The following is a 24,840-nucleotide window of genomic DNA, read 5'->3' on the forward strand; positions in this document are numbered from 1 at the left end:
ACCTATGGGGCTGGGGGTACTTATGGAAAAGGGGGTACTTATGGGGCTGGGGTACCTATGGGGCTGGGGGTACTTATGGGGTGGGGGTACATGTGGGGCTGGCGTTAATATGGGTTGGGGGTACTTATGGGGTGGAGGAACTTATGGGGCTGGGGTTTAATATGGGGTGGGGGTACTTATGGGGCTGGGGGTACTTATGGGGCTGGGGTTACTTATGGGGCTGGGGGTACATATGGGGCTGGGGTACTTATGTGTTGGGGGTACTTATGGGACTGGGGGTACTTATGGGGCTGGGATACTTATGGGGCTGGGGGTTAATATGGGGCTGGGGGTACTTATGGGGCTGGGGGTACTTATGGGACTGGGGTACTTATGTGTTGGGGGTACATATGGGATGGGGGTACTTATGGGGCTGGGGGTTAATATAGGGCTGGGGGTACTTATGGGGCTGGGGGTACATATGGGGCTGGGGGTACTTATGGGGTGGGGGTACGTATGGGGCTGAGGTACGTATGGGTCTGGGGTACTTATGGGGGTGGGGGTACTTATGGGGCGGGGGGTTAATATGGGTTGGGGGTACTTATGGGGTGGGGGTACATATGGGGCTGGGGGTACTTATGGGGTGGGGGGACTTATGGGGTGGAGGGACTTATGGGGCTGGGGGTACATATGGGGCTGGGGTACTTATGGGTTGGGGGTACTTATGGGGCTGGGGTACTTATGGGGCTGGTTGTACTTATGGGGCTGGGGGTACTTATGGGGCTGGGGGTACTTATGGGGTGGAGGGACTTATGGGGCTGGGGGTTAATATGGGCTGGGGTTACTTATGGGAATGGGGGTACTTATGGGACAGGTGGCACTTGTGGGGCTGGGCGTTAATATGGGGTGGGGGTACTTATAGGGCTGGGGTACATTTGGGGTGGGGGTACTTATGGGACTGGGGGCACTTATGGGGCTGGGGGTACATATGGGTTGGGGGTTAATATGGGCTGGGGGTACTTATGGGGTGGGGGGACTTATGGGGTTGGGGGTATGTATGGGTTGGGGGTACTTATGGAGCTGGGGTACCTATGGGGCTGGGGGGACTTATGGAGCTGGGGTACCTATGGGGCTGGGGGTACTTATGGGGCTGGGGTACCTATGGGGCTGGGGGTACTTATGGGGTTGGGGGTACATATGGGTTGGGGATACTTGTGGGGCTGGGGTTAATATGGGTTGGGGGTACTTGTGGGGTGGAGGAACTTATGGGGCTGGGGGTTAATATGGGCTGGGGGTACTTATGGAAAAGGGGGTACTTATGGGGCTGAGGTTACTTATGGGGCTGGGGTTACTTATGGGGCTGGGGGTACATATGGGGTGGGGGTACTTATGGGGTGGGGGGACTTATGGGGTGGGGGGACTTATGGGGTTGGGGGTACGTATGGGTTGGGGGTACTTATGGGGCTGGGGGTACTTATGGGGTTGGGGGTACTTATGGGGTGGGGGTACATGTGGGGCTGGGGTACTTATGGGGTGGGAGTATGTATGGGGCTGAGGTACGTATGGGTCTGGGGTACTTATGGGGTGGGGGTACTTATGGGGCGGGGGTACTTATGGGGTGGGGGTACTTATGGGTTGGGGGTACTTATGGGGCTTGGGGTACATATGGGTTGGGGGTACTTATGGGGCTGGGGGTTAATATGGGGCTGGGGGTACTTATGTGGTTGGGGGTACTTATGGGGTTGGGGGTTAATATGGGGCTGGGGTACTTATGTGTTGGGGGTACTTATGGGATGGGGGTACTTATGGGGCTGGGGGTTAATATGGGCTGGGGGTACTTATGGGGTGGGGGGACTTATGGGGCTGGGGGTACTTATGGGGCTGGGGGTACATATGGGGCTGGGGTTACTTATGGGGCTGGGGGTACTTATGGGGCTGGGGGTTAATATGGGGCTGGGGGTACTTATGGGGTGGGGGGACTTATGGGGTGGGGGGACTTATGGGTTGGGGGTACTTATGGGGCTTGGGGTACATATTTGTTGGGGGTACTTATGGGGCTGGTGGTTCTTATGGGGTGGGGGGACTTATGGGGCTGGGGTACTTATGGGGCTGGGGGTTAATATGGGGCTGGGGGTACTTATGGGGCTGGGGTGGAATTGTGGGGCCAGGGGGACTTGTGGGGCTCGGGGTGTTTATAGGGTCGGGGTACTTATGGGGCTGGTTGTACTTATGGGGCTGGGGGTACATATGGGGCTGGGGGTACATATGGGGCTGGGGTACTTATGTGTTGGGGATACTTATGGGATGGGGCTACTTATGGGGCTGGGGTACTTATGGGGCTGGGGGTTAATATGGGGCTGGGGGTACTTATGGGGCTGGGGGTACATATGGGGCTGGGGGTACATATGGGGCTGGGCGTACTTATGGGGTTGGGGGTACTTATGGGGCTGGGGGTACATATGGGGCTGGGGCACCTATGGGGCTGGGGGTACATATGGGGTGGGGGTTAATATGGGCTGGGGGTACTTATGGGGTGGGGGTACTTATGGGGCTGGGGTACCTATGGGTTGGGGGTACTTGTGGGGCTGGGGGTACCTATGGGGCTGGGGGTACTTATGGGGTTGGGGGTACTTGTGGGGCTGGGGTTAATATGGGTTGGGGGTACTTATGGGGTGGAAGAACTTATGGGGCTGGGGGTTAATATGGGCTGGGGGTACTTATGGGAATGGGGGTACTTATGGGGCAGGTGGCACTTGTGGGGCTGGGCGTTAATATGGGTGGGGGTACTTATGGGACTGGGGGCACTTATGGGGTGGGGGGACTTATGGGGCTGGGGTACTTATGTGTTGGGGGTACTTATGGGGCTGGGGTTACTTATGGGGCTGGGGATACATATGGGGTGGGGGTACTTATGGGGCTGGGGTACATATGGGGTGGGGGTACTTATGGGGCTGGGGGTACATATGGGGTGGGGGTACTTATGGGGTGGAAGAACTTATGGGGCTGGGGGTTAATATGGGCTGGGGTTACTTATGGGAATGGGGGTACTTATGGGGCAGGTGGCACTTGTGGGGCAGGGGGTTCATGTGGGGCTAGGGTTGAGGGGACTTATGAGGGTTGGGGTACTTATGGGGCTGGGGTAAATATGGGGCTAGGGGTACATACGGGGTGGGTGTACATATGGGGCTGGTTGTACTTATGGGGCTGGGGGTACTTATGGGGTGGAGGTACGTATGGGGTGGAGGAACTTATGGGGCTGGGGGTTAATATGGGGTGGGGGTACTTATGGGGCTGGGGTACATAAGGGGCTGGGGTTACTTATGGGGCTGGGGGTACATATGGGTTGGGAGTACTGATGGGGCTGGGGGCACTTATGGGGCAGGAGAGGAACTTGTGGGGTGGGGGCACTTGTGGGGCAGGAGGTGCTTGTGGGGTAGGGGGTACATATGGGGCAGAGGGGACACTTGTGGGGCTGGGGACTTATGGGGCTGTGGGTGCATATGGGGCAGGGGTACATATGGGGTGGGGGGGGACTTGTGGGGCAGGGGGTTCATGTGGAGCCGGGGGTACATATGGGGTGGGGAGTACATATGGGGCAGGGGTACTTATGGGGTGGGGTACTTATGGGGCTGGAGAACATATGGGGCTGGGGGTACTTATGGGGTGGGGGTACTTATGGGGTGGGGGTACTTGTGGGGCTGGGGGTACTTATGGGGCTGGGAGGGGAACTTGTGGGGTGGGGGTGCTTGGGTGGGGGTGCTTGTGGGGTGGGGATACATATGGGGTGGGTGGGGGACTTGTGGGGCAGGGGGTACGTATGGGGGGGGGTACATATGGGGCTGGGGGTACTTATGGGGCAGGAGGGGTCAACTATAGGGCGGGGGTACATATGGGGCCTGGGGTACATTTGGGGTGGGGGTACTTATGGGGCAGAGGGGGAACTTGTGGGGCTGGGAGTGTTTATGGGGTGGGGGGGATCTTGTAGGGTGGGGGGGCATTTATGGGGAGGGGGGCACATGAGGGTGGGGTTACACATGGGGCTTGGGGTACATATGGGGTGGGGGTACGTATGGGGCTGGGGGTGCACTTGTGGGGCAGGGGGAACTTGTGGGGCTGGGGTACATATGGGGCTTGTGGGGCAGGGGGAACATATGGGTTGGGGGGGCACTTGTGGGGCGGGATGAACATGTGGGGTGGGGGGGACTTGTGGGGCTGGGGGTGTTTATGGGGTGGGGGGGGCACTTGTAGGGCAGGGGGGAACTTGTGGGGTGGGGGGTACATATGGGGCGGTGGGACTTAGGGGGTAGAAGTGCACCTGTGGGGTAGGGGTTTCTTATGTGATGGGGGCAGTTGTGGGGCTGGGGGACTTGTGGGGTGTGGGAACACTTGTGGGGCAGGGGGGACATATGGGGTGGAGGGGGCATTTGAGCAGGGGGCACTTATGGGGTAGGAAGGGGTCACTTATGGGGCAGGGCTGTCACTTATGGGGCAGGGTTTCACTTATGGGGCAGGGGTGTCACTTATGGGTCAGGAAGGGGGCACTTATGGGGTGGGGAGGGCACTTATGGGGCAGGAAGGGGGCACTTATGGGGCCTGGCTGTCACTTATGGGGCAGGGGTGTCGCTTATGGGTCAGGACTGTCACTTATGGGTCAGTGCTGTCACTTATGGGGCGGGATTGTCACTTATGGGTCAGGGCTGTCACTTATGGGGCAGGGCTGTCACTTATGGGGCAGGAAGGGGGTACTTATGGGGTGGGGAGGGCACTTATGTGGCAGAGGTGTCACTTATGGGGCAGAGGTGTCACTTATGGGGCCTGGCTGTCACTTATGGGTCAAGGTTTTCACTTATGGGGCAGAAAGGGGGCACTTATGGAGTGGGGAGGGCTCTTATGGGGCAGAGGTGTTACTTATGGGGCCTGGCTGTCACTTATGGGGCAGGGCTGTCACTTATGGGTCAGGGTTTCACTTATGGGGCAGGGGGTGTCACTTTTGGGGCAGGGCTGTCACTTATGGGGCAGAAAGGGAGCACTTATGGAGTGGGGAGGGCTCTTATGGGGCAGAGGTGTTACTTATGGGGCCTGGCTGTCACTTATGGGGCAGGGCTGTCACTTATGGGTCAGGGTTTCACTTATGGGGCAGGGGGTGTCACTTATGGGGCAGGGCTGTCACTTATGGGGTAGGAAGGGTGCACTTATGGGGTGGGGGGGGCACTTATGGGGCAGGGCTGTCACTTATGGGGCAGGGCTGTCACTTATGGGGCAGGAAGGGGTCACTTATGGGGCAGCGGGTGTCACTTATGGGTCAGGGCTGTCACTTATGGGTCCGGGCTGTCACTTATGGGTCAGGGCTGTCACTTATGGGGCAGGGTTTCACTTATGGGTCAGTGCTGTCACTTATGGGTCAGTGCTGTCACTTATGGGGCAGGGCTGTCACTTATGGGGCAGGAAGGGGTCACTTATGGGGCAGGGCTGTCACTTATGGGGCAGGGCTGTCACTTATGGGGCAGGAAGGGGTCACTTATGGGGCAGGGCTGTCACTTATGGGGCACGGTTGTCACTTATGGGGCAGAAAGGGGGCACTTATGGAGTGGGGAGGGCTCTTATGGGGCAGAGGTGTTACTTATGGGGCCTGGCTGTCACTTATGGGGCAGGGCTGTCACTTATGGGGCAGAAAGGGAGCACTTATGGAGTGGGGAGGGCTCTTATGGGGCAGAGGTGTTACTTATGGGGCCTGGCTGTCACTTATGGGGCAGGGCTGTCACTTATGGGTCAGGGGGTGTCACTTATGGGGCAGGGCTGTCACTTATGGGGTAGGAAGGGTGCACTTATGGGGTGGGGGGGGCACTTATGGGGCCTGGCTGTCACTTATGGGGCAGGAAGGGGTCACTTATGGGTCAGGGCTGTCACTTATGGGGCAGTGCTGTCACTTATGGGTCAGGGTTTCACTTATGGGGCAGGGTTTCACTTATGGGTCAGGGCTGTCACTTATGGGGCAGGAAGGGGCCACTTATGGGGCAGGGCTGTCACTTATGGGGCAGTGCTGTCACTTATGGGGCAGGAAGGGGTCACTTATGGGGCAGGGATTTACTTATGGGGCAGGGCTGTCACTTATGGGGCAGGGTTGTCACTTATGGGTCAGGGCTGTCACTTATGGGGCAGGAAGGGGGCACTTAAGGGGCAGTGCTGTCACTTATGGGTCTGTGCCCCCCCCATCCTCCCCCCGTTCCCTGTAGGTTCCAATGGGGTCGTGGTTCGTCCGGCCGTGGTTTACCCTGAGAACCTCACCTATAGAGGTAGGTGACCTCTGACCTTTGACCTTTGACCTCCCCGACCCATATAGGGGTGGTTATAGGATTGGGGGGGGGCACTGACCTCTGACCTTTGACCCTCCCCTGCCCCATAGAGGGGTGGTTACATGGCTTGGGATTATTGACCTTTGACCTCTGACCCCTGCCCTTTGACCTCATAGATTTGGGGTTATATGATTTAGGGTCGCAGACCTTTGACCTCTGACCCCTGCCCTTTGACCCCATGGGCCTGGGGCCGTATGGTTCGGGGTCACTGACCTTTGACCTCTGACCCCTGCCCTTTGACCCCATTGATTTGGGGTAATGTGATTTAGGGTCATCGACCTTTGACCTCTGACCCCAGGCACTTGACCCTATTGGTTTGGGGTCACTGACCTTTGACCTCTGACCCCTGCCCTTTGACCCCGTGGATATGGTTCTATAGGGTTTGTGGATGTTGACCTTTGACCTCTGACCTCTGCCCTTTGACCTCATAGATTTGGGGTTATATGATTTAGGCTCGCAGACCTTTGACCTCTGACCCTTGCCCTTTGACCCCATGGACCTGGGGTTGCATGGTTTGGGAGTCACTGACCTTTGACCTCTGACCCCTGCCCTTTGACCCCATCAATTTGGGGTTATGTGATTTAGGGTCATTGACCTTTGACCTCTGACCCCAGGCACTTGACCCTATTGGTTTGGGGTCACTGACCTTTGACCTCTGACCTCTGCCCTTTGACCCCATGGATATGGTTCTATAGGATTTGTGGATGTTGACCTTTGACCTCTGATCCCTGCCCTTTGACCCCATGGATTTGGGGTCACCGACCTTTGACCCCCCCCCACCCCATTGATGGGCAGCCATGGGGTTTGGGGTCACTGACCTTTGATCTTTGCCCTCTGCCCTTTGACCCCCTAGATTTGGGGCTATAGGGTTTAGGATTGATGACCTTTGACCTTTGACCCTGTTCACTTGACCCCATGGGTTGGTGGTCGCTGACCTTTGACCTCTGACCCCTGCCCGTTGACCCCTTAGATCTGGGGCTCTAGGGTTTGGGGTCACTGACCTTTGACCTCTGACCCCTGCCCTTTGACCCCATCGATTTGGGGTTATGTGATTTAGGGTCATTGACCTTTGACCTCTGACCCCAGGCACTTGACCCTATTGGTTTGGGGTCACTGACCTTTGACCTCTGACCCCTGCCCTTTGACCTCATGGAGTTTAGGCTCTAGGGTGTTGACCACTGACCTTTGACCTTTGACCCCAGCCACTTGAACCTATTGGTTTGGGGTCGCTGCCCTTTGACCTCTGCCCTCTGACCCCTTAGGGCTTGGGGTCACTGACGTTTGACCTCTGACCCCTGCCCTTTGACCCCATGGATTTGGGGCTATAGGGTTTAGGGTCTCTGACCTTTGACCTCTGACCCATGCCCTTTGACCCCATGGGTTTTGAGCTGTGGGGCCTGGGTCACTGACCTTTGACCTCTTACCCCTGACACTTGACCCTATAGGTTTGGGGTCACTGACCTTTGACCTCTGACCTCAGCCTCTTGAGCCCATGGGTTTGGGGTCGCTGACCTTTGACCCCTGACCTCTGACCCCCCCCCCCCCAGGCCTGTACTACTTCCTGCTGGCCCCCACTCTGTGCTACGAGCTGCAGTTCCCGCGGTCACCGAGAATCAGGAAGAGGTTCCTGCTCAGGAGGATCTGCGAGATGGTGAATGGGGGTTCATTCATAATTAGTTATCAATGGGGGACATTAGTTATCAATGGGAGCCATTGGTTATCAATGGGGGCCGTTAGTTATCAATGGGGGCCATTAGTTATCAATGGGGCCATTGGTTATCAATGGGAGCCATTAGTTATCAATGGTGGCCATTAGTTATCAATGGGAGCCATTAGTTATCAATGGGGGGCATTAGTTACCAATGGGAGCCATTAGTTATCAATGGGAGCCATTAGTTATCAATGGGGGCCGTTAGTTATCAATGGGGGCCATTAGTTATCAATGGGGCCATTGGTTATCAATGGGAGCCATTAGTTATCAATGGTGGCCATTAGTTATCAATGGGGGCCGATAGTTATCAATGGGGGCCATTAGTTATCAATGGGAGCCATTAGTTATCAATGGGGCCATTAGTTATCAATGGGAGCCATTAGTTATCAATGGGGGCCATTGGTTATCAATGGGGGCCCTTAGTTATCAATGGGAGCCATTAGTTATCAATGGGGGCCATTAGTTATCAATGGGAGCCATTAGTTATCAATGGGGGCCATTAGTTATCAATGGGAGCCATTAGTTATCAATGGGGGCCGTTAGTTATCAATGGGGGCCATTAGTTATCAATGGGGCCATTGGTTATCAATGGGAGCCATTAGTTATCAATGGTGGCCATTAGTTATCATCAATGGGGGCCATTAGTTATCATCAATGGGGGACATTAGTTATCAATGGGGGCCATTAGTTATCAATGGGGGCCATTAGTTGTCAATGGGGGCCATTGGTTATCAATGGGGGCCATTAATTATCAATGGGAGCCGTTAGTTATCAATGGCGGCCATTAGTTATCAATGGGGGCAGTTAGTTATCAATGGGAGCCATTAGTTATCAATGGGAGCCATTAGTTATCAATGGGGGCCATTAGTTATCAATGGGAGCCATTAGTTATCAATGCGAGCCATTAGTTATCAATGGGGGCCATTAGTTATCAATGGGAGGCATTAGTTATCAGTGGGAGCCATTAGTTATCAATGGGGGCCATTAGTTATCAATGGGAGCCATTAGTTATCAATGGGGCCATTAGTTATCAATGGGAGCCATTAGTTATCATCAATGGGAGCCATTAGTTATCAATGGGGGCCATTAGTTATCAATGGGAGCCATTAGTTATCATCAATGGGGGCCATTAGTTATCAATTGGAGCCGTTAGTTATCAATGGGGGCCATTAGTTATCAATGGGGGCCATTAGTTATCAATGGGGGCCATTAGTTGTTCAATGGGAGCCATTAGTTATCAATGGGAGCCATTAGTTATCAATGGGGCCATTAGTTAACTAATGGGAGCCATTAGTTATCATCAATGGGAGCCATTAGTTATCAATGGGGGCCATTAGTTATCAATGGGGGCCATTAGTTTTCAATGGGAGCCATTAGTTATCATCAATGGGGGCCATTAGTTATCAATTGGAGCCGTTAGTTATCAATGGGGGCCATTAGTTATCAATGGGGGCCATTAGTTATCAATGGGAGCCATTAGTTATCAATGGGGGCCATTAGTTATCAATGGGAGCCATTAGTTATCAATGGGGGCCATTAGTTATCAATGGGAGCCATTAGTTATCAATGGGAGCCGTTAGTTTTCAATGGGGCCATTAGTTATCAATGGGGGCCATTAGTTATCAATGGGAGCCATTAGTTATCAATGGGGGCCATTAGTTATCAATGGGGCCATTAATTATCAATGGGGCCATTAGTTATCAATGGGAGCCATTAGTTATCAATGGGAGCCATTAGTTATCGATGGGGGCCATTAATTATCGATGGGGGCTATTAGTTATCAATGGGAGCCATTAGTTGTCAATGGGGGCCATTTGTTATCAATGGGAGCCATTAGTTATCAATGGGGGCCATTAGTTATCAATGGGGGCCATTAGTTATCAATGGGGGCCATTAGTTATCAATGGGGGCCATTAGTTGTCAATGGGGGCCATTAGTTATCAATGGGAGCCATTAGTTATCAATGGGGGCCATTAGTTATCAATGGGGGTCATTAGTTATCAATGGGGGCCATTAGTTGTTCAATGGGAGCCATTAGTTATCAATGGGGGGCATTAGTTATCAATGGGGGTCATTAGTTATCAATGGGAGCCGTTAGTTATCAATGGGGGCCGTTAGTTATCAATGGGAGTTATTAGTTATCAATGGGAGCCATTAGTTATCAATGGTTAGCCATTAGTTATCAATGGGGGCCATTGGTTATCAATGGGAGCCATTAGTTATCGATGGGAGCCATTAGTTATCAATGGGAGCCATTAGTTATCAATGGGGGCCATTAATTATCGATGGGGGCTATTAGTTATCAATGGGAGCCATTAGTTGTCAATGGGGGCCATTTGTTATCAATGGGGGCCATTAGTTATCAATGGGGGCCATTTGTTATCAATGGGAGCCATTAGTTATCAATGGGGGCCATTAGTTATCAATGGGGGCCATTAGTTGTCAATGGGAGCCATTAGTTATCAATGGGGGCCATTAGTTATCAATGGGAGCTATTAGTTGTCAATGGGGGCCATTAGTTATCAATGGGAGTCATTAGTTATCAGTGGGGGCGATTAGTTATCAATGGGGGCCATTAGTTATCAATGGGAGCCATTAGTTATCAATGGGAGCTATTACTTATCAATGGGGGCCATTAGTTATCAATGGGGGCCATTAGTTATCAATTGGAGCCATTAGTTATCAATGGGGGCCATTAGTTACCAATGGGGGCCATTAGTTATCAATGGGGGCCATTAGTTATCAATGGGAGCCATTAGTTATCAATGGGAGCCATTAGTTATCATCAATGGGGGCCATTAGTTATCATCAATGGGGGACATTAGTTATCAATGGGGGCCATTAGTTATCAATGGGGGCCATTAGTTGTCAATGGGGGCCATTGGTTATCAATGGGGGCCATTAATTATCAATGGGAGCCGTTAGTTATCAATGGCGGCCATTAGTTATCAATGGGGGCAGTTAGTTATCAATGGGAGCCATTAGTTATCAATGGGAGCCATTAGTTATCAATGGGGGCCATTAGTTATCAATGGGAGCCATTAGTTATCAATGCGAGCCATTAGTTATCAATGGGGGCCATTAGTTATCAATGGGAGGCATTAGTTATCAGTGGGAGCCATTAGTTATCAATGGGGGCCATTAGTTATCAATGGGAGCCATTAGTTATCAATGGGGCCATTAGTTATCAATGGGAGCCATTAGTTATCATCAATGGGAGCCATTAGTTATCAATGGGGGCCATTAGTTATCAATGGGAGCCATTAGTTATCATCAATGGGGGCCATTAGTTATCAATTGGAGCCGTTAGTTATCAATGGGGGCCATTAGTTATCAATGGGGGCCATTAGTTATCAATGGGGGCCATTAGTTGTTCAATGGGAGCCATTAGTTATCAATGGGGGCCATTAGTTATCAATGGGGGCCATTAGTTATCAATGGGGGCCATTAGTTATCAATGGGGGCTATTAGTTATCAATGGGAGCCATTAGTTATCAATGGGAGCCATTAGTTATCAATGGGGGCCATTAGTTATCAATGGGGGCCATTGGTTATCAATGGGAGCCATTAGTTATCAATGGGAGCCATTAGTTATCAATGGGGGGCATTAGTTATCAATGGGGGCCATTAGTTATCAATGGGAGCCATTAGTTATCAATGGGAGCCATTAGTTATCAATGGGGGCTATTAGTTATCAATGGGAGCCATTAGTTGTCAATGGGGGCCATTAGTTATCAATGGGGGCCATTGGTTATCAATGGGGGGCATTAGTTATCAATGGGGCCATTAGTTATCAATGGGGGCCATTAGTTATCAATGGGGCCATTAGTTATCAATGGGGGCCATTAGTTATCAATGGGGGGCATTAGTTATCAATGGGAGCCATTAGTTATCAATGGGAGCCATTAGTTATCAATGGGAGCCATTACTTATCAATGGGGGCCATTAGTTATCAATGGGGGCCATTAGTTATCAATGGGAGCCGTTAGTTATCAATGGGGGGCATTGGTTATCAATGGGAGCCATTAGTTATCAATGGGAGCCATTAGTTATCAATGGGGGCCATTAGTTGTCAATGGGAGCCATTAGTTATCAATGGGGGCCATTAGTTATCAATGGGAGCTATTAGTTATCAATGGGGGCCATTAGTTATCAATGGGAGTCATTAGTTATCAGTGGGGGCGATTAGTTATCAATGGGGGCCATTAGTTATCAATGGGAGCCATTAGTTATCAATGGGAGCTATTACTTATCAATGGGGGCCATTAGTTATCAATGGGGGCCATTAGTTATCAATTGGAGCCATTAGTTATCAATGGGGGCCATTAGTTACCAATGGGGGCCATTAGTTATCAATGGGGGCCATTAGTTATCAATGGGAGCCATTAGTTATCAATGGGAGCCATTAGTTATCATCAATGGGGGCCATTAGTTATCATCAATGGGGGACATTAGTTATCAATGGGGGCCATTAGTTATCAATGGGGGCCATTAGTTGTCAATGGGGGCCATTGGTTATCAATGGGGGCCATTAATTATCAATGGGAGCCGTTAGTTATCAATGGCGGCCATTAGTTATCAATGGGGGCAGTTAGTTATCAATGGGAGCCATTAGTTATCAATGGGAGCCATTAGTTATCAATGGGGGCCATTAGTTATCAATGGGAGCCATTAGTTATCAATGCGAGCCATTAGTTATCAATGGGGGCCATTAGTTATCAATGGGAGGCATTAGTTATCAGTGGGAGCCATTAGTTATCAATGGGGGCCATTAGTTATCAATGGGAGCCATTAGTTATCAATGGGGCCATTAGTTATCAATGGGAGCCATTAGTTATCATCAATGGGAGCCATTAGTTATCAATGGGGGCCATTAGTTATCAATGGGAGCCATTAGTTATCATCAATGGGGGCCATTAGTTATCAATTGGAGCCGTTAGTTATCAATGGGGGCCATTAGTTATCAATGGGGGCCATTAGTTATCAATGGGGGCCATTAGTTGTTCAATGGGAGCCATTAGTTATCAATGGGAGCCATTAGTTATCAATGGGGCCATTAGTTATCAATGGGAGCCATTAGTTATCATCAATGGGAGCCATTAGTTATCAATGGGGGCCATTAGTTATCAATGGGGGCCATTAGTTTTCAATGGGAGCCATTAGTTATCATCAATGGGGGCCATTAGTTATCAATTGGAGCCGTTAGTTATCAATGGGGGCCATTAGTTATCAATGGGGGCCATTAGTTATCAATGGGAGCCATTAGTTATCAATGGGGGCCATTAGTTATCAATGGGAGCCATTAGTTATCAATGGGGGCCATTAGTTATCAATGGGAGCCATTAGTTATCAATGGGAGCCGTTAGTTTTCAATGGGGCCATTAGTTATCAATGGGGGCCATTAGTTATCAATGGGAGCCATTAGTTATCAATGGGGGCCATTAGTTATCAATGGGGCCATTAATTATCAATGGGGCCATTAGTTATCAATGGGAGCCATTAGTTATCAATGGGAGCCATTAGTTATCGATGGGGGCCATTAATTATCGATGGGGGCTATTAGTTATCAATGGGAGCCATTAGTTGTCAATGGGGGCCATTTGTTATCAATGGGAGCCATTAGTTATCAATGGGGGCCATTAGTTATCAATGGGGGCCATTAGTTATCAATGGGGGCCATTAGTTATCAATGGGGGCCATTAGTTGTCAATGGGGGCCATTAGTTATCAATGGGAGCCATTAGTTATCAATGGGGGCCATTAGTTATCAATGGGGGTCATTAGTTATCAATGGGAGCCATTAGTTATCAATGGGGGCCATTAGTTATCAATGGGGCCATTAGTTATCATCAATGGGGGCCATTAGTTATCAATGGGGGCCATTAGTTATCAATGGGAGCCATTAGTTATCAATGGGAGCCATTAGTTATCAATGGGGCCATTAGTTATCAATGGGGGCCATTAGTTATCAATGGGGCCATTAGTTATCAATGGGGGCCATTAGTTATCAATGGGGGGCATTGGTTATCAATGGGGGCCATTAGTTATCAATGGGAGCCATTAGTAGTTATCAATGGGGGCCATTAGTTATCAATGGGGGCCATTGGTTATCAATGGGGGCCATTAGTTATCAATGGGGGCCATTAGTTATCAATGGGAGCCGTTAGTTATCAATGGGAGCCATTAGTTATCAATGGGAGCCATTAGTTATCAATGGGAGCCAATAGTTATCAATGGGAGCCATTAGTTATCAATGGGAGCCAATAGTTATCAATGGGGGCCATTAGTTATCAATGGGAGCCAATAGTTATCAATGGGGGCCATTAGTTATCAATGGGAGCCATTAGTTATCAATGGTGGCCATTAGTTATCAATGGGAGCCATTAGTCATCAATGGGGGCCATTAGTTATCAATGGGAGCCATTAGTTGTCAATGGGAGCCATTAGTTATCAATGGGAGCCATTAGTTGTCAATGGGAGCCATTGGTTATCAATGGGGGCCATTAGTTATCAATGGGAGCCATTAATTATCAATGGGAGCCATTAGTTGTCAATGGGAGCCGTTAGTTATCAATGGGAGCCATTAGTTATCAATGGGGGCCATTAGTCATCAATGGGGGCCATTAGTTATCAATGGGGGGCATTGGTTATCAATGGGAGCCATTAGTTATTAATGGGGGCCATTAGTTATCAATGGGAGCCATTAGTTATCAATGGGAGCCAATAGTTATCAATGGGGGCCATTAGTTATCAATGGGAGCCAATAGTTATCAATGGGGGCCATTAGTTATCAATGGGAGCCATTAGTTATCAATGGTGGCCATTAGTTATCAATGGGAGCCATTAGTCATCAATGGGGGCCATTAGTTATCAATGGGGGCCATTAGTTATCAATGGGGACCATTAGTTATCATCAATGGGGGCCATTAGATATCAATGGGAGCCATTAGTTATCAATGGGAGCCATTAGTTATCAATGGGGGCTATTAGTTATCAATGGGAGCCATTAGTTATCAATGGGGGCTATTAGTTATCAATGGGAGCCATTAGTTGTCAATGGGAGCCATTAGTTATCAATGGGGCCATTAGTTATCAATGGGGGCCATTAGTTATCAATGGGAGCCATTAGTTATCAATGGGGGCTATTAGTTATCAATGGGGGCCATTGGTTATCAATGGGGGCCATTAGTTATCAATGGGAGCCATTAGTTATCAATGGGGCCATTAGTTATCAATGGGAGCCATTAGTTATCAATGGGAGCCATTGGTTATCAATGGGGGCCATTAGTTATCAATGGGAGCCATTAGTTATCAATGGGGGCCATTAGTTATCAATGGGGGCCATTAGTTATCAATGGGAGCCATTAGTTATCAATGGGGGCCATTAGTTATCAATGGGAGCCATTAGTTATCAATGGGGGCCATTGGTTATCAATGGGAGCCATTAGTTATCAATGGGGCCATTAGTTATCAATGGGGGCCATTAGTTATCAATGGGGGGCAATAGATATCAATGGGGGCCATTAGTTATCAATGGGAGCCATTAGTTATCAATGGGAGCCATTAGTTATCAATGGAGGCCATTAGTTATCAATGGGGGCCATTAGTTATCAATGGGGGGCATTAGTTATCAATGGGGGGCATTGGTTATCAATGGGGCCATTAGTTATCAATGGGAGCCATTAGTTATCAATGGGGGCCATTAGTTATCAATGGGAGCCATTAGTTATCAATGGGGGCCATTAGTTATCAATGGGGGCCATTAGTTATCAATGGGGCCATTAGTTATCAATGGGAGCCATTGGTTATCAATGGGGGCCATTAGTTATCAATGGGGCCATTAGTTATCAATGGGGGCTATTAGTTATCAATGGGAGCCATTAGTTATCAATGGGAGCCATTGGTTATCAATGGGGGCCATTAGTTATCAATGGGAGCCATTAGTTATCAATGGGGGCCATTAGTTATCAATGGGAGCCATTAGTTATCAATGGGAGCCATTAGTTATCAATGGGGGCCATTAGTTATCAATGGGAGCCATTAGTTATCAATGGGGGCCATTGGTTATCAATGGGAGCCATTAGTTATCAATGGGGGGCATTGGTTATCAATGGGAGCCATTAGTTATCAATGGGGGCCCTTAGTTATCAATGGGAGACATTAGTTATCAATGGGGGCCATTAGTTATCAATGGGGGCCATTAGTTATCAGTGGGGGCCATTAGTTATCAATGGGGGCCATTAGTTATCAATGGGGGCTATTAGTTATCAATGGGGGCCATTAGTTATCAATGGGGGCCATTAGTTATCAATGGGGGGCATTGGTTATCAATGGGGACCATTAGTTATCAATGGGGGCCATTAGTTATCAATGGGAGCCATTAGTTATCAATGGGGCCATTAGTTATCAATGGGGGCCATTGGTTATCAATGGGAGCCATTAGTTATCAATGGGGGCCATTAGTTATCAATGGGAGCTGTTAGTTATCAATGGGGGCCATTAGTTATCAATGGGGGCCATTAGTTATCAATGGGAGCCATTAGTTATCAATGGGAGCCATTGGTTATCAATGGGAGCCATTAGTTATCAATGGGGGCCATTAGTTATCAATGGGAGCCGTTAGTTATCAATGGGAGCCGTTAGTTATCAATGGGAGACATTGGTTATCAATGGGGGCCATTAGTTATCAATGGGAGACATTAATTGTCAATGGGGGCCATTAGTTGTCAATGGGGGCCATTAGTTATCAATGGGGGCCATTAGTTATCAATGGGGGGCATTAGTTATCAATGGGAGCCATTGGTTATCAATGGGGGCCATTAGTTATCAATGGGAGCCATTAGTTATCATCAATGGGGGCCATTAGTTATCAATGGGGGCCATTAGTTATCAATGGGGGCCATTAGTTATCAATGGGGGCCATTAGTTATCAATGGAGGCCATTAGTTATCATCAATGGGAGCCATTAGTTATCAATGGGGGCCATTAGTTATCAATGGGAGCCGTTAGTTATCAATGGGAGCCATTAGTTATCAATGGGAGCCATTAGTTATCAATGGGGGACATTAGTTATCAATGGGAGCCATTAGTTATCAATGGGGCCATTAGTTATCAATGGGGGGCATTAGTTATCAATGGGGGCCATTAGTTATCAATGGGGGGCATTAGTTCTCAGTGGGAGCCATTAGTTATCAATGGGGGTCATTAGTTATCAATGGGGGCCATTGGTTATCAATGGGGTCCATTAGTTATCAATGAGAGCCATTAGTTATCATCAATGGGGGCCGTTAGTTATCAATGGGAGCCATTAGTTATCAATGGAAGCCATTAGTTATCAATGGGGGCCATTAGTTATCAATGGGGGCCATTAGTTATCAATGGGGGCCATTAGTTATCAATGGGAGCCATTAGTTATCAATGGGAGCCGTTAGTTATCAATGGGGGCCGTTAGTTATCAATGGGGGCCATTAGTTATCAATGGGGGGCATTGGTTATCAATGGGAGCCATTAGTTATCAATGGGGGCCATTAGTTATCAATGGGGGACATTAGTTATCAATGGGGCCATTAGTTATCAATGGGGCCATTAGTTATCAATGGGAGCCATTAGTTATCAATGGGGGCCATTAGTTATCAATGGGAGCCATTAGTTATCAATGGGAGCCATTAGTTATCATCAATGGGGGCCATTAGTTACCAATGGGAGCCATTAGTTATCAATGGGGGACATTAGTTATCAATGGGGCCATTAGTTATCAATGGGGGCCATTAGTTACCAATGGGGGCCATTAGTTATCAATGGGGGCCATTAGTTATCAATGGGGGCCATTAGTTATCAATGGGGGCCCATTAGTTATCAATGGGAGCCATTAGTTATCAATGGGGGCCATTGGTTATCAATGGGGCCATTAGTTATCAATGGGAGTTATTAGTTATCAATGGGAGCCATTAGTTATCAATGGGAGCCATTAGTTGTCAATGGGAGCCATTAGTTATCAATGGGAGCCATTAGTTGTCAATGGGAGCCGTTAGTTATCAATGGGAGCCATTAGTTATCAATGGGGGCCATTAGTCATCAATGGGGGCCATTAGTTATCAATGGGGGGCATTGGTTATCAATGGGCGCCATTAGTTATCAATGGGAGCCATTAGTTATCAATGGGAGCCATTAGTTATCAATGGGGGCCATTGGTTATCAATGGGAGCCATTAGTTATCAATGGGGCCATTAGTTATCAATGGGAGCCATTAGTTATCAATGGGAGCCGTTAGTTATCAATGGGGGCCGTTAGTTATCAATGGGGGCCATTAGTTATCAATGGGGGGCATTGGTTATCAATGGGAGCCATTAGTTATCAATGGGGGCCATTAGTTATCAATGGGGGACATTAGTTATCAATGGGGCCATTAGTTATCAATGGGAGCCATTAGTTATCAATGGGGGCCATTAGTTATCAATGGGAGCCATTAGTTATCAATGGGAGCCATTAGTTATCATCAATGGGGGCCATTAGTTACCAATGGGAGCCATTAGTTATCAATGGGGGACATTAGTTATCAATGGGGCCATTAGTTATCAATGGGGGCCATTAGTTACCAATGGGGGCCATTAGTTATCAATGGGGGCCATTAGTTATCAATGGGGGCCATTAGTTATCAATGGGGGCCCATTAGTTATCAATGGGAGCCATTAGTTATCAATGGGGGCCATTGGTTATCAATGGGGCCATTAGTTATCAATGGGAGTTATTAGTTATCAATGGGAGCCATTAGTTATCAATGGGAGCCATTAGTTATCAATGGGAGCCATTAGTTGTCAATGGGAGCCGTTAGTTATCAATGGGAGCCATTAGTTATCAATGGGGGCCATTAGTCATCAATGGGGGCCATTAGTTATCAATGGGGGGCATTGGTTATCAATGGGCGCCATTAGTTATCAATGGGAGCCATTAGTTATCAATGGGAGCCATTAGTTATCAATGGGGGCCATTGGTTATCAATGGGAGCCATTAGTTATCAATGGGGCCATTAGTTATCAATGGGAGCCATTAGTTATCAATGGGAGCCATTAGTTATCAATGGGGGCCATTGGTTATCAATGGGGCCATTAGTTATCAATGGGAGCCATTAGTTATCAATGGGAGCCATTAGTTATCAATGGCGGCCGTTAGTTATCAATGGGAGCCATTAGTTATCAATGGGGCCATTAGTTATTAATGGGAGCCATTAGTTATCAGTGGGAGCCATTAGTTATCAATGGGAGCCATTAGTTATCAATGGGGGGCATTGGTTATCAATGGGAGCCATTAGTTATCAATGGGAGCCATTAGTTATCAATGGGAGCCATTAGTTATCAATGGGGGGCATTGGTTATCAATGGGAGCCATTAGTTATCAATGGGAGCCATTAGTTATCAATGGGGCCATTAGTTATCAATGGGGGCCATTAGTTATCAATGGGGGCTATTAGTTATCATCAATGGGGGCTATTAGTTATCAATGGGAGCCATTAGTTATCAATGGGGGCCATTAGTTATCAATGGGAGCCATTAGTTATCAATGGGGGCCATTAGTTATCAATGGGGGCCATTTAGTTATCAATGGGGGACATTAGTCATCAATGGGAGCCATTAGTTATCAATGGGAGCCATTAGTTGTCAATGGGAGCCATTAGTTATCAATGGGGGCCATTAGTTATCAATGGGAGCCATTAGTTATCAATGGGGGCCATTAGTTATCAGTGGGAGCCATTAGTTATCAATGGGGGCCATTAGTTATCAAAGGGAGCCATTAGTAGTTATCAATGGGGGCCATTAGTTATCAATGGGGCCATTAGTTATCAATGGGAGCCATTAGTTATCAATGGGGGCCATTAGTTATCAATGGGGGGCAATAGATATCAATGGGGGCCATTAGTTATCAATGGGGGCCATTAGTTATCAATGGGAGCCATTAGTTATCAATGGGGGCCATTGGTTATCAACGGGAGCCGTTAGTTATCAATGGGAGCCATTAGTTATCTTTGGGCCATTAGTTATCAATGGGGCCATTAGTTATCAATGGGGGCCATTAGTTATCAATGGGGCCATTAGTTATCAATGGGGGCCATTGGTTATCAATGGGGGCCATTGGTTATCAATGGGAGCCATTGGTTATCAATGGGAGCCATTAGTTATCAATGGGGGCCATTAGTTATCAATGGGGGCCATTGGTTATCAATGGGAGCCATTAGTTATCAATGGGGGCCATTAGTTATCAGTGGGGCCATTAGTTATCAATGGGGGCCATTAGTTATCAATGGGGGCCATTAGTTATCAATGGGAGCCATTAGTTATCAATGGGGGGCATTGGTTATCAATGGGGGCCATTAGTTATCAATGGGGGCCATTAGTTATCAATGGGGGCCATTAGTTATCAATGGGGGCCATTAGTTATCAATGGGGGGCATTAGTTATCAATGGGAGTTATTAGTTATCAATGGGAGCCATTAGTTATCCATGGGAGCCATTAGTTATCAATGGGGGCCATTAGTTATCAATGGGAGCCATTACTTATCAATGGGGCCATTAGTTATCAATGGGAGCCATTACTTATCAATGGGGCCATTAGTTATCAATGGGAGCCATTAGTTATCAATGGGGCATTAGTTATCGATGGGGGCTATTAGTTATCAATGGGAGCCATTAGTTATCCATGGGAGCCATTAGTTATCAATGGGGGCCATTAGTTATCAATGGGGGCCATTAGTTATCAATGGGAGCCATTAGTTATCAGTGGGGGCCATTAGTTATCAATGGTGGCCATTAGTTTTCAATGGCGGCCATTAGTTATCAATGGGGGGCCATTAGTTATCAATAGGAGCCATTAGTTATCAATGGGGGGCATTAGTTATCAATGGGAGCCGTTAGTTATCAATGGGGCCATTAGTTATCAGTGGGAGCCATTAGTTATCAATGGGGGCCATTAGTTATCAATGGGGGCCATTAGTTATCAATGGGGCCATTAGTTATCAGTGGGAGCCATTAGTTATCAATGGGGGCCATTAGTTATCTATGGGGGCCATTAGTTATCAATGGGCGCCATTAGTTATCAATGGGAGCCATTAGTTATCAATGGGAGCCATTAGTTATCAATGGGGGCCATTAGTTATCAATGGGAGCCATTAGTTATCAATGGGGGCCATTAGTTATCAATGGGGCCATTAGTTATCAGTGGGAGCCATTAGTTATCAGTGGGAGCCATTAGTTATCAATGGGGGCCATTAGTTATCAATGGGGGCCATTAGTTATCAATGGGCGCCATTAGTTATCAATGGGAGCCATTAGTTATCAATGGGAGCCATTAGTTATCAATGGGGGGCATTAGTTATCAATGGGGCCATTAGTTATCAATGGGGGCCATTAGTTATCAATGGGGGCCATTAGTTATCAATGGGGGCCATTAGTTATCAATGGGGGCCATTAGTTATCAATGGAGGCCATTAGTTATCAATGGGAGCCATTAGTTATCAATGGGGGCCATTAGTTATCAATGGGGGCTATTAGTTATCAATGGGAGCCATTAGTTATCAATGGGGGCCATTAGTTATCAATGGGGGCCATTAGTTATCGATGGGGGCCATTAGTTATCGATGGGGGGCATTGGTTATCATTGGGGGCCATTAGTTATCAATGGGAGCCATTAGTTATCAATGGGGGCCATTAGTTATCAATGGGGGCCATTGGTTATCAATGGGGCCATTAGTTATCAATGGGGCCATTAGTTATCAATGGGGGCCATTAGTTATCAATGGGAGCCATTAGTTATCAATGGGGGGCATTAGTTATCAATGGGAGCCATTAGTTATCAATGGCGGCCGTTAGTTATCAATGGGAGCCATTAGTTATCAATGGGGGACATTAGTTATCAATGGGGGCCATTAGTTATCAATGGGAGCCATTAGTTATCAATGGGGGGACAGTTAATTAATGGGGGGGTTAATTAACTGGGGGCAATTCATTAATGGGAGGGTTAGGATACATGGGGGGGGAATTAATGGTGGCAATTAATCAATGGGGGCAATTTATTAGTAATGGGGCAATTCATTAATGGGGCAATTAATTATTGGGGTGTAATTAATGGTCAATGAGAATCAGGAAGAGGTTCCTTCTCAGGAGGATCTGCGAGATGATGACTTCATTCATTAATATTCATCAATGGGGGGCAATTCATTCATCAATGGGGGCCATTAGTTATCAATGGGGGCAGTTCATTCATAGGGGAAATTCATTATTAATGGGGGGTAATTGATGGGGAGGCAGTTCATTATTCTTTGGGGGCAGTTGGCTAATGAGGGCAATTAATGGGGGGACAGTTAATTAATGGGGAGGTTAATTAACTGGGGGCAATTCATTAACGGGAGGGTTACGGTTAGGATACATGGGGGGGGAATGAATGGGGGCAATTCATTAGTAATGGGTCATTCATCATTAATTATCAATGGGGGCAGTTCATTAATAGGGGCAGTTAGTTATCAATGGGGGCAGTTCATTCATTAATAGGGGCAGTTAGTTATCAATGGGGGCAGTTCATTCATTAATAGGGGCAGTTAGTTATCAATGGGGGCAGTTCACTCATTAATGGGAGCAATTAGTTATCAATGGGGGCAGTTCATTCATTAATAGGGGCAGTTAGTTATCAGTGGGGGCAGTTCATTCATTAATGGGAGTAATTAGTTATCAATGGGGGCAGTTCATTCATTAATAGGGGCAGTTAGTTATCAATGGGGCAGTTCATTCATTAATAGGGGCAGTTAGTTATCAATGGGGGCAGTTCATTCATTAATGGGAGCAATTAGTTATCAATGGGGCAGTTCATTCATTAATAGGGGCAGTTAGTTATCAATGGGGCAGTTCATTCATTAATAGGGGCAGTTAGTTATCAATGGGGCAGTTCATTCATTAATAGGGGCAGTTAGTTATCAATGGGGGCAGTTCATTCATTAATGGGAGCAATTAGTTATCAATGGGGCAGTTCATTCATTAATAGGGGCAGTTAGTTATCAATGGGGGCAGTTCATTCATTAATGGGAGCAATTAGTTATCAATGGGGGCAGTTCATTCATTAATAGGGGCAGTTAGTTATCAATGGGGGCAGTTCATTAATAGGGGCAGTTAGTTATCAATGGGGGCAGTTCATTCATTAATAGGGGCAGTTAGTTATCAATGGGGGCAGTTCATTCATTAATGGGAGCAATTAGTTATCAATGGGGGCAGTTCATTCATTAATAGGGGCAGTTAGTTATCAATGGGGGCAGTTCATTCATTAATAGGGGCAGTTAGTTATCAATGGGGGCAGTTCATTCATTAATAGGGGCAGTTAGTTATCAATGGGGGCAGTTCATTCATTAATAGGGGCAGTTAGTTATCAATGGGGGCAGTTCATTCATTAATTGGGGCAGTTAGTTATCAATGGGGCAGTTCATTCATTAATAGGGGCAGTTAGTTATCAATGGGGGCAGTTCATTCATTAATAGGGGCAATTAGTTATCAATGGGGGGCAGTTCATTCATTAATAGGGGCAGTTAGTTATCAATGGGGGCAGTTCATTCATTAATAGGGGCAGTTAGTTATCAATGGGGGCAGTTCATTCATTAATAGGGGCAGTTAGTTATCAATGGGGGCAGTTCATCAATGAGGGCAATTCATTAATGGGGGGGCAATTCATTCATAGCACAGTTAATGGGGGGCAATTATTTAATGGGGGGCAATTAGTTAATGGGGGGGGAATTAATGAGGGCAATTCATTAATGGGGGCAGTTCATTAATGAGAGGCAATTAATGGGGGCAGGTAATGGGGAGGGCAAGTAATGGGTAATTAATAGGGGGGCAGTTAATGGGAAGGCATTTAATAGGGGGGAAAATTAATTCATTAGTTCATTAATGGGGTGGAGTAATTAATGGGGTGCAATTAATTCATGGGGGGCAACTCGTCAATGGGGGCAATTCATTAATGGGGGCAATTCATTAATCAATGGGGGGAATTCATTATTAATGGCAGCAATTCGTTATTAATGGGGGCAATTCATCAATAGGGGCAATTAATTCATGGAGGAGTAATTAATGGGGGGGGCAGTTAATTAATGGGGCATTTAATTCATGGAGGGAATTAATTTATGGGGGGTAATTAATGGGGGGGCAATTGATGGGGGGTCAATTAATTCATGGGGGGGGCAATTCATTATTAATGGGGGTAATTCATTCATGGGGGGCAATTAATGGGGGGGGCTGGTAATGGGGGCAATAAATGAAGGGGGGGTAGTAAATGGGGTGAAGTAAATGGGGGGGGCAATAAATGGGGGGGCAGTTAATGGGGGGGCGAGTAATGGGCAATAAGTGGGGGGCTATTAATGGAGGAGCATTAATGGGGGGGCAATTAATGGCAGGGTAATTAATGATGGGGGGGGCAATAAATGGGGGGTAGATAATTTGGAGGGCAATTAATTGTGGGGGCAATAAATGGGGGGGCAGTTAATGGGGGGCAAGTAATGGGCAATAAATGGGGGGGCTATTAATGGAGGAGCATTAATGGGGAATGAATGGGGGGGGCAATTAATGGGGAATGAATGGGGGGGGCAATTAATGGCAGGGTAATTAATGATGGGGGGGCAATAAATGGGGAATGAGTGGGGGGGCAATTAATGGCAGGGTAATTAATGATGTGGGAGGCAATAAATGGGGGTAGATAATTTGGAGGGCAATTAATGGGGGGGCAATAAATGGGGGGGGCAGTTTAATTGGGGGGCAAGTAATGGGCAATAAAT

The 24,840-nt window shown here is 47.8% G+C and overlaps 1 protein-coding gene across 1 annotated transcript in view; it reads left to right on the plus strand.

Annotated features, from left to right (window-relative positions):
• The window catches only part of LOC146751045 (diacylglycerol O-acyltransferase 1-like), a gene marked incomplete at its 5' end in the record, with an annotated part of 32,842 nt that extends 24,663 nt beyond the window's left edge, over positions 1–8,179 (plus strand). The window contains 2 exons of the mRNA XM_085535717.1: positions 6,213–6,272; positions 7,880–8,179. Coding sequence (XP_085391843.1) covers positions 6,213–6,272; positions 7,880–8,148 — 329 coding nt within the window. The remainder of the gene's footprint in view (positions 1–6,212; positions 6,273–7,879) is intronic.
• Positions 8,180–24,840: the final 16,661 nt, after the last annotated feature.

This window comes from Coturnix japonica, unplaced genomic scaffold, assembly GCF_054131305.1.
Source record: "Coturnix japonica strain WE unplaced genomic scaffold, WE-NBRP24 Scf164, whole genome shotgun sequence".
Lineage (NCBI taxonomy): Eukaryota > Metazoa > Chordata > Aves > Galliformes > Phasianidae > Coturnix > Coturnix japonica.